Source organism: Pyrus communis, chromosome 11, assembly GCF_963583255.1.
Source record: "Pyrus communis chromosome 11, drPyrComm1.1, whole genome shotgun sequence".
Taxonomy (NCBI): domain Eukaryota; kingdom Viridiplantae; phylum Streptophyta; class Magnoliopsida; order Rosales; family Rosaceae; genus Pyrus; species Pyrus communis.
The window spans coordinates 21,155,367-21,169,555 of NC_084813.1; the positions used below are offsets into that span (position 1 = coordinate 21,155,367).

Consider the following 14,189-nt stretch of genomic DNA (forward strand, 5'->3'; position numbering starts at 1 on the left):
ACAGAAACAATTGCACAAGGTTTCACATGAATGATAACATCTTCTCTTTGTACTTACCATGTACCAACAACCCTATTGTTGTCTGCTTCGGTTTAGTTCATCCCAACATCCTCGCCATTCCAAAGTCTAAAATTTTGGGGTTCATTGCTCCATCCAACAATATATTACTTGCTTTTAGGTCCCTCTGAATGATCTTCAATCCAAAAAACTTGTGAATATAAAGTAATCCTTGAGCAACGTCTTCTATAATTCGAAAGTGTTTGCCCCAATTCGTTTCGATTTTTCAGATGCATCTGATTGGACAAAACATGAAGTAGAATAAATAAAGGAAATCAAATGTGATGTCTTAGAAATGAACAGTATGAAACCATCAATTTTAGAAGTGGTGGGCATATATACCGAATTTTTTTTTTTTTTTTTTTTGTCTAAACTTTGATGGGGCATGTACTAGTAGATCAAGATCATTTCTAGTACCTCTCAATTTTCCAGCAACGCAAGAGCCTAACAAGATTAGGGTGCTAGAGCTTGGCTATAAGCTTTAATTCATTCATGAACTCCTCATGTCCTTATTCTGACTTCTTTGATAGCATTTTTATCGCTACTTCTTCATTTTCCAACAAAGTCCTCTATAGAGGTTAAAAGATCCCAAGCAAAGAGAAATATTCCCTGACAATCAAACGTACAGGGAAAGTATTAAGAAAACTTACAACATAAATTATCGTATTTATTATCAAGAACATAGCGGAACTAATGAAGAAATTATTCTTTCATTTCATCAAACAATAAAGTTACACATTGATGTATATATATACTAGTGACTCACTAGCTTTAGCTAACTAGCTAATTACATCTTTATCCAACTAATCACTCACTAATTACAAACTATCATAACCTCCTTATAACAACCTCTAACAAACTTAACTGCTTACAGTTTTACCCTTATTATCCCCCTTCAAACCTAACTGAGGTAACCAAAGGGAGAGTTTGTCCCTGAGAATATGAAATATGTGCTTCGACAGTGCCTTGGTGCAGATATCTGCAACCTGACCTTGAGTGCACACAAAGAGAACTTGCACTTGATTAGCAAGTACCTTTTCCCAAATGTAGTGATAATCAATTTCCACATGCTTAGTTCTGTTATGGAAGATTGAATTTCTAGCCAAAGAAATGGCAGAAATGTTATCACACCAAATCTAAGGGGAAAAATGAAGAACAAGACCAACATCAACCAATAATTTGCATATCCATGTCAGTTCAACTGCAGGTTAGCAAGTAATCGATATTCAGCTTCTGTCAATGACCAAGCCTCAATATGTTGTTTCTTTGCACACCAGCTGATAAGTGAGTCTCCCAAATAGACACAAAACCCCACAATGGAACATCAATCAATACTACAACCTGCCCAATTGGCATCAGAGAAAGCAGTGAGAGTAAGAAACTTAGAACACTTGGGAAACCATAAACCAATGGACATAATGCCCTTTAGATATCTGAGAATGTGTTTGACTGCCTGAAAATGAGCTTGTCTTAGGCTTTGCATGAATTGACAGACCAAATTCACTGCCTAAGATAAATCTGGCCTTGTCCAGGTTAAGTATTGCAAACCACCAACCAAGGACCTATATTCTACAGGATTATCAAGCATATAAGATTCATGATCCAATTTGGTTGTACTGGGTAGGGTAACACAAGGTTTTGAACCTTCCATATGTGCCTTGGAAAGTATATCAAGAATATACTTGGTATGAGAGAGAAGTATACAAGATGATGACCTCTTGACTTCAATACCAAGAAAGTAATGAAGAGGACCGAGATCTTTGACAAGAAATAAAGAACTGAGCAGAAAAATAATTGTTTGACAGAGTTGAGCATTTGGTCCAGTAACAATAATATCATCAACATAGACCAAAATTAAAACCAATGCAGGAACCTTCTTTACAAATAAGGAATGGTCATTTGGTGAACTTGAGAAACCCAAAGACTTCAATGCAGTGGTCAACTTCTCATACCAAGCCCTAAGGGCTTGCTTTAGTCTATACAAAGACATGTCAAGATGACAGACATAATTTTGCTTGGTAGGGTCTTCAAATCCTGGTGGTTAGATCATGAACACATATTCTGTCAAGTTACCATGCAAAAAGGCATTGCTAACATCAAGTTGATTGAGAAACCAATCAAATTTAGCAGCCAAAGTGAGAAGAAGCCTAATAGTTACAGGCTTAGCAATTGGACTAAATATCTCAATATAATCCAGACCTTGCTGTTGATTGAAACCTTTGGCTACAAGCCTAGCTTTGTACCTATCAATGGTACCATCTAGTGTTCTTTTGATTCTAAACACCCATTTTGCACCAACTAAGTTCTAAGTGGGATTGGCAGGAACTAGAAACCAAGTGCCAGTTTGAATGAGAGCATTGAACTCTTCCTGCATTGCTTGTCTCCAATGGGAGTGTTTTGATGCTTAAAGATAGGTGGATAGTGCATAATCTGGAGATAAATCAGAAGAGATAGGATGCTTGGTTGTCAAGAGTGGTTTAGGTTTAAAAATACCATATTTGGATCTGGTTTGCATGGGATGAGTATTGAGAGTATTGAGGGTTCAGAAAGTGTATTAGTGACAGAAGTGAGAGGACAGGTAGGTAAAGTAGTAGAGAATGGTACAGGAAGAGATGATGATGTATGAATAGAAGAGGGTGAAGGTAGAGTTATAGGTAAGGTAAGAGATGTAGATTGAGAAGGCTGAGATATAATGGGAAAAATCAATGTGGTTGGAAAGGGATTAGATTGCTGCAATTGAGAAGAACTAGAACTAGAACTTGATTGTTGAAGATGATCCTTTTGAGCAAAGGGAAATGTATCTTCACCAAAAATCACATGCCTCGAAAGATACACTATGCCAGTGTGAGAATCAAGGCATTTGTAGCCTTTGTGATTCAAATTGTACCCCAAAAAGACACATTCCTTGCTTTTGGGATCAAGCTTGGAAGTTGCATAAGATTTCAACCATGGGAAACATCTATATCCCAAGATTTTCAAAGAGGTGTAATCTGGAGATTTGTGAAATAGTAATTCCCAAGGAGATAATCTGGTGGTTGGCACCGTATTGATGAGATAGATAGCTGTGGCAAAAGTATCAACCCAATATGAATGAGGAACCTTGGAGGCTGTTAGGAGAGTTCTAGCAGTTTCAACTAAATGCCTGTGTTTACGCTCAGCACAAACATTTTGCTCAGGTATGTAAGGGCAGCTTAACTGATGTGAAATGCCATGCTCTTGAAGAAACTTGATAAACTTGAGACCAAGAAATTCCCCACCATAATCATATCTCAAAGTAACAATTTTAGCATTGAGTAAATTTTCCACCAATACTTTGAATTGCACAAATGTATCAAAGACATCAGATTTGGATTTAAGAGGAAATAACCAAGTATACTTTGTGTAGTTATCAACAAAAATGAGTAATATCGATATCCATTAACAAAAATGAGTGGTGCAGGACCCCATACATCAGTGTGCAAAAGCTCTAGAAGCCTACTTGATGCACAAGGAACAGAAGCAAAAGACAGTTTTGAACACTTGCCTAGAGCACAACTAGAGCGCACAGATTTATTTAAAGCACTTGAAACTGAAATACAAGATTTGGAGACTAGTTTATTTAGTATTTTGAGTGCAGGGTGACCCAATCTTTGATGCCAATTATGTTGTAAGGCTTTAGCATATGCTGCAAATGCATGTTGATTACCAACAATAAAGGCTGCATGCAATGGATAGAATCCAGCTCTCACAGGACCTTTAAAGAGCGTTTTCTTCGAAGAAAGGTCCTTCACAATGAAGTGAAAATGATACAAATGAATAAAACACCAATTATCAAGTATAAAACGATTGGCAAAAATCAAATCTTGCTTAAGATGATGAACATGCAAGACATTTTTAAGATCAAAGCAATGAGAACCAGTATTAAGTGTAGAGGAACCAGAATTGAGTATGGGCAAACCTTTGCCATCACCAATATGCACTTGCTCAAGTCCAGTGTATGCATCAGGATTCTACAAACTCGTGTAAGAATGAGTCATGTGTGAGCTAGCACCAGAATCAATAAGCCAAGTAGGAGTTGTAGATGCATGATAGACAATTTAAGAATTCTTGGTACCAAAGGTAGGATTCATGCGACGAGGGCACCACAATTGTAACGATGATTACCCTGATTGCCACAATTGAATCTTTGATTGCCCTGAAACCCTTGATTATTCCTCTGAGGTCCACGATTGTTGTAATTTCTAGGTTGAGAGAAGTTGCCACGATTTTGAGAACCATAAGAGTGCGAATGAGATTCGTTCTGAGTAAAGAATGGTTGAGCACCAAAATCACTAGGCAGTATTGGAAGAAGATCAGCAGAGGAATTAAATGCTTGAATTGGGGCAGACGATAAGGTTTTCTTACGAGCAACCCATGAAGTTCATCAATGGTGGTTGAACCAAGGCGAAATTGGATTGTATCAATTAAAAATTCATACTCAGAAGGCAAACCATGTAAAATTATAGAAATCAACTCATAATCTTCGATTAGAGCTCCGGTATTTGCAAGAGCATCTGCGATTTTTCAATTTGTTGAAGATAGAGCGCAGCCATAGAATCACCCTTCGTGATGCTACGAAGACGGGAGCGAAGCTCGTGGATGTGCGAATGCGATGCAGTTACAAGTCGCGATTCCAATTTGGACCAAAGCTCACAGGCCGAATTGACTCCAACAGTGTACGGAATTAGGGCATCCGATAATGTAGAATTTATCCAAATCAAGATATTCTAATCATTTTCAAACCAAGTAACATACTGAGGATTCGGAGTAAAGGTTCGATTACCAGACGAGTCAAGAAGATATTTCGACAGAGCAGACATCATGCCATCAATGATTCTGGTGAGATTATACCAACGAAAAATGGGAGCGAACAGAGCACTCCAGGTGAGATAGTTCGTCGTTGTGAGCTTGATTGGCACCATAGATCCAATATTCTGGATTGTAATCGACGATGTTGCCGAGAAGAGTGAAGAATGAGCAAGAATTCATCGGAATTGGATGAACGAGGGAAGCAGATTCAGAAGAAGGAGAGCCAGCCATGGTGGTTTCTAGGGTTTGAAGATTCGAAGAAAGGAGAAGCAGGAAGCAGAAGGGAAAGATCAAGTGTCGTAGGACCTAGGTGAGAGATACCATAATGAAGAAATTATTCTTTCATTTCATCAAACAATAAAGTTACACATTGATGTATATATATACTAGTGACTCACTAGCTTTAGCTAACTATCTAATCACATCTTTATCCAACTAATCACTCACTAATTACAAACTACCATAACCTCCTTATAACAACCTCTAACAAACATATCTGTTTACAGTTTTACCCTTATTACTCTCACCTTGTAAATGGAGTCAAATCCTCCCTCCCTGAGTTTATTAGCAAGTTGTTTGTAGCAGCTAATATCATTAAGCTTCGTGCTGAGCAAATATGTATCGAAGGGATGATCAAAGCTCTGCCACAGACTGTCTTCTCCGAATCTCAGAACAAGATTTCCAGTATTCATTAGTGAACCCGTTGTGGCATTCACTGCAGAAGCAGGTACTGATGTATTAGATGACCAGAAAAATTTTCTAGTCCCACCATGGAATCCAACACCACGAGATTCCCATCACCGCGGAGCATGAAAAATCTCAGTGAATTAAGTGGGAATTCTCTGTTAGCAACCCATACCATCGGTGCCTTTGGGATTTTGTTGTACCATATACCAAGGAGGTGTTTGGTAGAATTTTCAGGACTGAAGAAGCCTAATGAAAAGGTCCCCATGGGAGAAACCAAGGTCTGGTTTGCACCGATATATTTTCCGGGTACTAAATTTTCTTTGCTGGTACAAAGTGGCAAGACAACATATATGAGTAACAAAACTAGACAGAGAAAGAGGCACTCCATTCAGAGACTGAGAAAGGATAAATGCCTCCCTTCTACCACCTGATTCCACATTGAAATAATGAGTCGCTGCTATTCATATCGACACATCTGAGATCACCAAATGTTTGGGAGCTCCAAAAGTTACTGCTGTAATTTATAGATATTACAGCACAGACAACATACACATAACCGGATTATAAGCAAAGAATACATTGAAGATGGCAAAAAGAAAAACATCATGAATTCCAATGTTGATGCACTCGTCATAACATGATAACAACGTAACATAAAGAGAAGACGCACAGAAACTGCTTTGGCTACCGACCATCTTCTAAAGTGATGGTTAACTCATTGTTAGAAAATGTTTCTGGTTTGCTTGAGGAAGAAGGTGGGCTACTTCTAGAAGGGCACCGCCTAACAATAAAGGCAGGTTGTTTAGGGATTGGAATCGTTGCAGTTTCACTGCCTAGCATGAAAACTACTTGTGACATGGTTGGGCGATCACCCGGGTCTTCTTGGACGCATAAGAGCCCTACGTTGACACATTTTAAGTACTCGTCCTGGTTGCAGCTTTGACTCAGTGTCTGCTCGAGGAAATCCAATGCCTTCTCTTCTTTCCACAAGTGCCATGCCTGGTGTATCAATTAACAAAATGTAAGGCGTAATATTTTGAGGATGATAATATAAGATTTGGTGTATGAAATGTTTCAAGCACTCACATAGCCTAGAAGACTCAAAGATTTTTCCTGCTGAAAAAACCCGGTGTTCCTTTTCCCACTGATGACCTCAATTACAACTACACCGAAGCTGAAAACATCGGATTTTACTGAAAATAATCCATCTAATGCATACTCTGGAGACATATAGCCACTGCAATACAAGAAATATAAATTGATTTAGTGAACTCATATACTTGTGATGAAAAGGTTAAATGGCATATATTTAAACTTACTATGTTCCAACTACTCTGTTGGTGTTTGCTGAAGTTTCGTTGCCTCCGAAGATCCTAGCCAAACCAAAGTCAGAGATTTTGGGATTCATCTCCTCGCCCAGAAGAATGTTGCTGGTTTTCAGGTCTCTATGAATAATCCTTAACCTAGAATCTTGGTGAAGATAAAGCAGACCCCGAGCAATTCCCAAAATGATATTGAAGCGCATATCCCAGTTTAACGACACACATAGTTTTCGATCTTTGCGTGGTATTATTTTCCATCCAAGAAGCATTACATGTAAGTTAGTTTCGGTCAATCAGTATAGATAGAGATTTGCAAAAGAAAAACTCTGAGAATTAAAATTAGAGGCTAACCAAATATGAATGAGTCCAAGCTTTTGTTAGCCATATATTCATAGACTAACATCTTTTCATCTCCCTCGACACAATAGCCCAAAAGTTGAACCAGGTTTCGATGTTGGAGTTTGGCAATCAACAAAACCTCATTCTTGAATTCCTCTAAGCCTTGTCCCGAACATCTTGAGAGCCTCTTGACCGCGATTTCTTGTCCCCCGGGAAGATTACCCTGATAGTACAATCCAGATAAAGTCCAGTGTTTACCAAAAACCAGTTGATTTAAACCATGACATGTATCTAATAAAGGGATGGTACCTTGTAAACAGGGCCAAAGCCGCCTTGTCCAAGTTTGTTCGCATTGGAGAAGTAATTTGTAGCAACCAGTATACTTTCCAAATCAAAAAATGGTACATCAAAGCCTTCTGTATCATCATCTTTAGATCGGCCTGATTCGATAAAACTTTTAACTTTTCTCCCACTGTCATAAAAGTGAAGCACCGAATTCTTTTGAACGCTTTCCCTGCTTTCTGAATTCAAACACAACTCCATCAAAATCCAAAACTTCATACTAATGAAAATAACGTAAATCATGTGGTGGATATATTCTAGTTACCTTGTCGCTTGAGCTGTCTTCTTCTCCATAAGTAAGCATAAATGAAGGTACTTGAGAGAATAGCCAGAACAGCTACACTTATAAAAGATACTACAACTATTAGAGCCAAGGTCTTTTTTCGTTGCTCACCAATTTTCTTACCGTTACCAACTTCTGCGAAAAAATAGACAAGAAAAGGTAAATCGCTATCTTCTGAAATTTAAAAACTTGCAATCAAACATTATGTAAATATTTTACCTTGAGTACAATTCAAGCTCAAGCTATCCCATTTAGAGTTCGCAGTGCAGAGGCACCTTTTCATCCCCTCTTTGGTAGTGTTACAAGTAGACCGGGGCCAGTCCTTGCAGTCAGTATATGAAGAACAAAGTGGTTCTAATGGTGGATCCCAAGAAATTTCAACTTCATGTCCTCCTTTAAATGAGAAATCAGAACTTAATTCGGACGATTCAGCATTGCACTTGTTGATCACATGAAAGGGAGATGATTGATTGAGCTGTAGGAAATTTTGATTTCTGCAGTTATCTGCATTTTTGGCTTGGATGACAAATTTTCGTGTATCCGGATTGATGCTTGTGACTTTGTAGGTGCCACTGGGTGCCTCAAAGCTAACCTGGCCCATGGCGGTGTTGCATTTAAAACTATAGTATGCAAGATCACCACATTTTGGTCCAGTGCTCAGGGGATAAGGGATCAGATTTGTACCACAAGTTTCGCAATTCCTTGATGTTGATTCTGCAAAAGTATAATTCCTTGAAATTTAAAAACAGTACAGAGAAAATGTTGAGCTTTCATGATTGTCTAACAAAGAACATTTGGAACTGCTAGATGAACATATAGAAATTCCAGCATTTTTGTATAAGAATCATACCTATATCCGAAACTGCTACACGAACCTGGAGGTTCTGGCCAGTGTCATACTCCTCCTGAAGATTTCTAACATCCTCTGACCAAATCCAGCATGTAGAACCACTACTCCCACCCTTTCGTGTGATGTCAACCTCCTCATATGAATAAGCTTGGCACTGGCAGTTGTTAAGGCACTCTATTTTGCATTCCATCTCACTTTTGGCATTAAATTGCGAATCGGGGTTTCCCACCTTCATCATCTTTAAACTCAAGAACGTGTCACTCACAGCATTGTTGCCGCAAATTGTTGATTTCCTGACACAACCAGCTGAATAATCTCCATTGTTCCAATTATCCGGCGAAGTAGGCTTAAAACCAGGTAAGCACTTGCAAACCAAACCATTTTGGCTATTGCAACTCCCAAAATTACCGCATGTATTATACACGCTGCAACCATCTCTAGGATCTGACCAGATCAAAGACCAAACCTTCTCATAATCCCACAAGAGATACCGAATTTGGCCCGAAGAACTCATAACTACTCTCGTAGCATTGTACAGAGATGGCTTGAGATGTGGCAAAAAGTCATTACGGACCGGGGTAGAGGTGAAATTTGATAGCATATAAAGAACTGCAGGAGCCATCTCATCTGAACTAATGAAGTTTCCAGAAACTTCGCTTTTCCAGTACCTCACCGATCTTTTCCAGATAACAAATTGGTTCGTTCCCTCTTTATCCTGCTGAAATGTGAAATTCCCGGTTGCAGGATCAACATTACTTGTCCATGAAGTAAGTACTAAATTTTCATTCATTTTCATGCCAGGAAGAAATGTGTCGGTTGGATTTTCGAAACTCTGCCAAAGAATTCTCCCTTGATCTTCATTGCTCACAACAACAAGATTCCCAGAGTCCATGAGCTTCGCAGCCCTGTCTGAAGATGATCTCTCAAGACTTGTAGACCAGTACATTTTACCGCCGCCATCCAAAACCTTAAGGTTTCCATCTTCTGCAATACCAAAAACACCATGAGCATCTGAAAGCGGCTTGTCCCTATTGGCAACCCACACAACTGTTTTCGGATTCGATCCATAGTACCATATTCCAACATATCTTCTACTCTGAGAGCTTCCATTAGGAGTAAAAAACCCGAGTTCGAATTTCTCTCTTGATGAAACTATAGTATCACCTTGATCATCACTAATCAAGCTGCCAATTGTCATGGTATCTTTAGCAATGCAACACAGAAAACAAGTGCATAACAAGAAAGAGTAGAGAAAGAACATACAGAAGAACATGTGATTAGCAGACCAGCTAATGATGATTAACTTCCTGATCTTGCTTTGGATCACCATAATGATACAAGTACCTAAGCTAGATCATTTGTCATAATTCTAGGAGGCATACAGTGGAAAAACTAGTGATTAAGTTAATTAGTGTCTGGCTCTAGATATTCACATGTCCTGATGCTGTTCTCCATATTCTCAAAAGTACCCCTAGATAGCTACATGTTACCTTTGCAAGCTGTGAGCAGTGTGCCAATAAATTATTGGTTGATTTGAGTGAAAATTTCTAAGGAGACTTCCATGCAATGGAAATTATTTTGCTTGTATTTGAGATAATCATTCACTGTCATGTGAGAAAGTTAAAATGTCTAACAACGTAAGATTTTCTTAGAATACTGGCAATCTGGCACAACAAGATCCTGCTATAAGTAAGTTTCTCTGCAAAAAACAATGTTTTTGCTGTAACTAAGAGCACATTGCTACAGTAAAATGTAATTTGAAAGGCTCTTAATCAGAGACCAGATTGAATTATTGGGAAAGCAAAAGCAAAGTCAAGGGAGGAGGGTAAGAAAGAAATTGTATAATCCCACTCATGTCATCTTCTTCTTTTTCATTTGGCCCCCTTACCCTCACTTTTTCTTCGTCCTTTTGTGAGGAAGAATTAAGACATGTGCTTACGCGGGTTTCTATGTATGAAATATGAAAACAAGGAATTTTTTTGAGTGCTTTGAAGTATTCGATGTTCTTGATGTTTAAATCGTTTTTATTTAAAAATATAAAAATTTAAATTTAAATATTAATACATTTAAGTCATAAACGAAGCTACATTGGAGCATAGAGGGGTGGTTGCCCTACGGTCGTCCGAAATCCCCATGAAAATCGAGAATCCGCCCTTCTAAACATGTATGAAAGTTGTTCAACAAAATGCTTGAATGAAGGTTGTTGGCGCTGCTACTGCACACACTATATTCATATTTCAGCTTGGTTATTTTAAATTTTTAGGTCACATGTTGGACACAATTATTCCTCTTAAAATTCACTATAAATAAATACAAGTTTCAAAAAAGCATTTCATAAAGTACTACAAGCTTGTAATCATTGAACATTTATCTCATACTATCATATTCACCAAAATATTAAGGAAAGTCTATCAATTTTTTTTATATATTATATGTCAGAACCTTGTGTCTTTTAGAACTTTGCTCATCATACAATCCCGTAAAAGAATTATACTATAAAAAAATTGTGCTTATATCCACCTTCAAATATTTCTTTTAGTTCAAATCCTCATTCGAATATTTCGGATGGTCCAAATCCTCATTCGACCATTCCGGTTAGTAAAAATCCGAATAATTTCGATAGTTTTCCATAAAGCGAAGTCACTTAGTTAAATGAATTATTGTCTAATTTTTCTGCATACTGTAGACATAGACCTTGAATGATTGTCAACATTTTTCTAGAACCTTTTACTTTTTCAAATTTTATGCCTTTTCCTGACCTCGATACTGGTCGGAGTATTCGATGCCCGGACCTAGGATTTTTTTTATAGAAACAAACGATTGCCACTTTTTCGTTTTTCTCCCAATTATACTTTAATAATAATATGATGATAGAGACCCATGAAGACCAAAAGCAACCTGCATTATTTTCTTCGGATTTGGATACTTGCCGGAACCTCTCCTCGGAGATTTTAGGAATCAACGAACCCGTATCGTTAATTAAAAATCGTGTGGTTCCATTTAAATATATTTTATATTTTTAAAAGTAAAATACCATCATTTTGCGGGAAAAATATAAAAAAAGAAAAAATTATGGCCGCATGATTTTTTATTAACGGTCCGTGTTTGTTGATCTCTATGATCCCCATAAAGGGAATCTGGCGAGGATCCAAATCCATTTTCCTGTTTACGCTTAGTTATTTTAATAATATTATGACACAAAAAGGTGAAGCTTTAGAGCAAGCCCAGCGTTGGGTTTGGCTCGGGGGACAGGCTCGAAAACAAGGGCCCGAGGGCCGGTGGGAGGGCTCCAGCGTGGGCTAGCCCGACCGAAGGTGGAGGCCCGAGCTCCGGGCCCGTGGGGGATTGCCAGCCCGAGGTGGGCGTGACGTCAGGCTGACGCCAGGGTGGCGTCAGCGCAATATTTAATTTTTTTTGTGTCAGGCGCGTGCACCCCACCCGCGCGTGGGGGCGCGTCGCCGACACAAAAATCAGAAGAAAAAAAAAGGCTGTCAGTTACCGTTGGGAAGCCACGTGGCTTCCCACGGTGCGTTAGATCTCAACGGTCACTTAATTTGGACCGTTCAATCTCAACAGTAAAAAAAAAAAATTAAGTCAGATTTAATATCCACCGTTCGATCTGAGATCAACGGTGGATATTAAAATGCTTTATAAATAAAAAAAATTAAATGAAAAAATAGTTTTAAAAATCTGAAAAGTTACCGTTGTGACACGTGGCACAATCTGAAGTGTTGGAATTCAAAATTTTTTATATCCAACGGCAGAGATTAATTAATTGAATAAAAATTTAAAAAAAATTGTAAAAAATTCAAAAAAATTTATGGATGGTGGATTAAATTTTTTTTTTTTATATCCAACGGCAGAGATTAATTAATGGATGGTGGATTATATAAAGGATTCAGAAAGGATTAGGTTGTGCATAATGCCACGTGGCATGCCATCATTCGTTACAAATCTGATGGAAATCTATCCTCAAAAATTGTGAACAGATTATGACACGTGGCATGCCGTCATTCGTTAAAAATCTGATGGAAATCTATCCTCAAAGATTGTGAACAGATTATGACACATGGCGCGACGTGATTGGTTAATAATCTTATCAGAAATCCATCACCAATAATTGTATTATTTTGTATTATTTAATAATACTTCGGATAATGACACGTGGCGCAACGAGAACGATTAAAAATCTTATCCGATATTACAATTAAAATTATTTTGTATTATTTTATAAATAAAAAAAATACTAATATTTTATTGCCTATTGCCAGGGCTATTGAAGTGTAACGGTGGAGATGCAAATTCTATTGTCAGGGCTATTTACTGTTCATTAAGGGCAGTTATTGTTCATTAGGTGGATTGAATACTGCATTGCCAGGGAGGAGGGCTCCAACGCTGGAGTTGCTCTTAGGAATCCATCCAAAACCTTTAATTTTGGGAAAAGAGAGAAGCTTACTAGAGGGTTTTTTTTATTAACTTTTTTTTTTTTTTTAATTTGGAGGATGCTCTCATTCGTGAAGACGAACCAAGTGCTCTGAAATTGCCAATGACAGCGGTCGCAGCGCAACCAGTCAGCGGCAGCTACAGCCACATATAAAACCTAACCTGAAATCCGTGAGAATTGAGAACCTTCAGTTGATCTGATATATGAGAATTACGAGTATTTGGCCAGCATTGGATTAAGCATGTTTACATACTTGAATGATGATGAGATCTGAATTTTTTTTGGAATTTGTATGCCGACATTATAATTCATAATATAATACCTGAATAAGTAGAGATATGATTGATGAGAGAGAGAGAGAGTAGTTACTCCAACTGCTATTTCGTGGCTTTCCTTATTCATGACTTCTCTCATTTCAAGTAAGTAAACATGCTATCAGTTTTAACATCTTTTGTTCTAGTACAAAGTGGCATTAGAGCGAGAGGGGTAAATCATAAAACGATTCCCGAATGGAGGATAAGTTTTCTGAACAAAAAATTTAGCTAATTTAATAACTATGTTACCATGCATTATTAACCTAAGATCATTTCGTCACCCAATCGATTAAAAATGCTCTGACACGCACATGCAATGTCATGTAGCGCAATCCTACATGACAACTATATAATGGACGAATGATGTATTATTTACGTCTACGACAAATATATATCATCAGTAATGCCACCTAGAAAATATATTAATTGTAAGAGAGTTTCTTTCTCTGTTGGCAACCCATACCAGATACCACTGTCCTCGGACTCAGCTTGCGGTTCCTTATGCCAACATATCTGCTATCAGCGCCAGCGCTTCCTGTAGGTGAAGCTGAAGGGGGTAATTAAAGAATCCAAGTTCAAATTTTCCTTTGGCCGAAACAGGAGTTTCTGATCCATCGCTGATTAGATTCTCATATGTTAGTGTATCCCTAGCAGAGCAACAGCAGCAGTATTGCATACGCCAAGAAACAGAAGATAGCGTGGGATTTGCAAACCATGTTACCAT

General features: G+C 38.1%; 1 protein-coding gene across 1 annotated transcript; it reads right to left on the bottom strand.

Annotated features, from left to right (window-relative positions):
* Positions 1-6,009: 6,009 nt before the first annotated feature.
* Positions 6,010-10,082, bottom strand: LOC137708099 (G-type lectin S-receptor-like serine/threonine-protein kinase At4g03230). The gene is made up of 8 exons (XM_068447091.1): positions 8,708-10,082; positions 8,077-8,571; positions 7,840-7,992; positions 7,542-7,753; positions 7,245-7,455; positions 6,891-7,128; positions 6,658-6,808; positions 6,010-6,570 (listed from the first exon to the last, which is right to left on the bottom strand). The coding sequence occupies exons 1-8, from the start codon at positions 10,035-10,037 to the stop codon at positions 6,256-6,258; spliced, it is 3,105 nt and encodes a 1,034-aa protein (XP_068303192.1). The 5' UTR covers positions 10,038-10,082; the 3' UTR covers positions 6,010-6,255.
* Between the last annotated feature and the right edge of the window lie 4,107 nt (positions 10,083-14,189).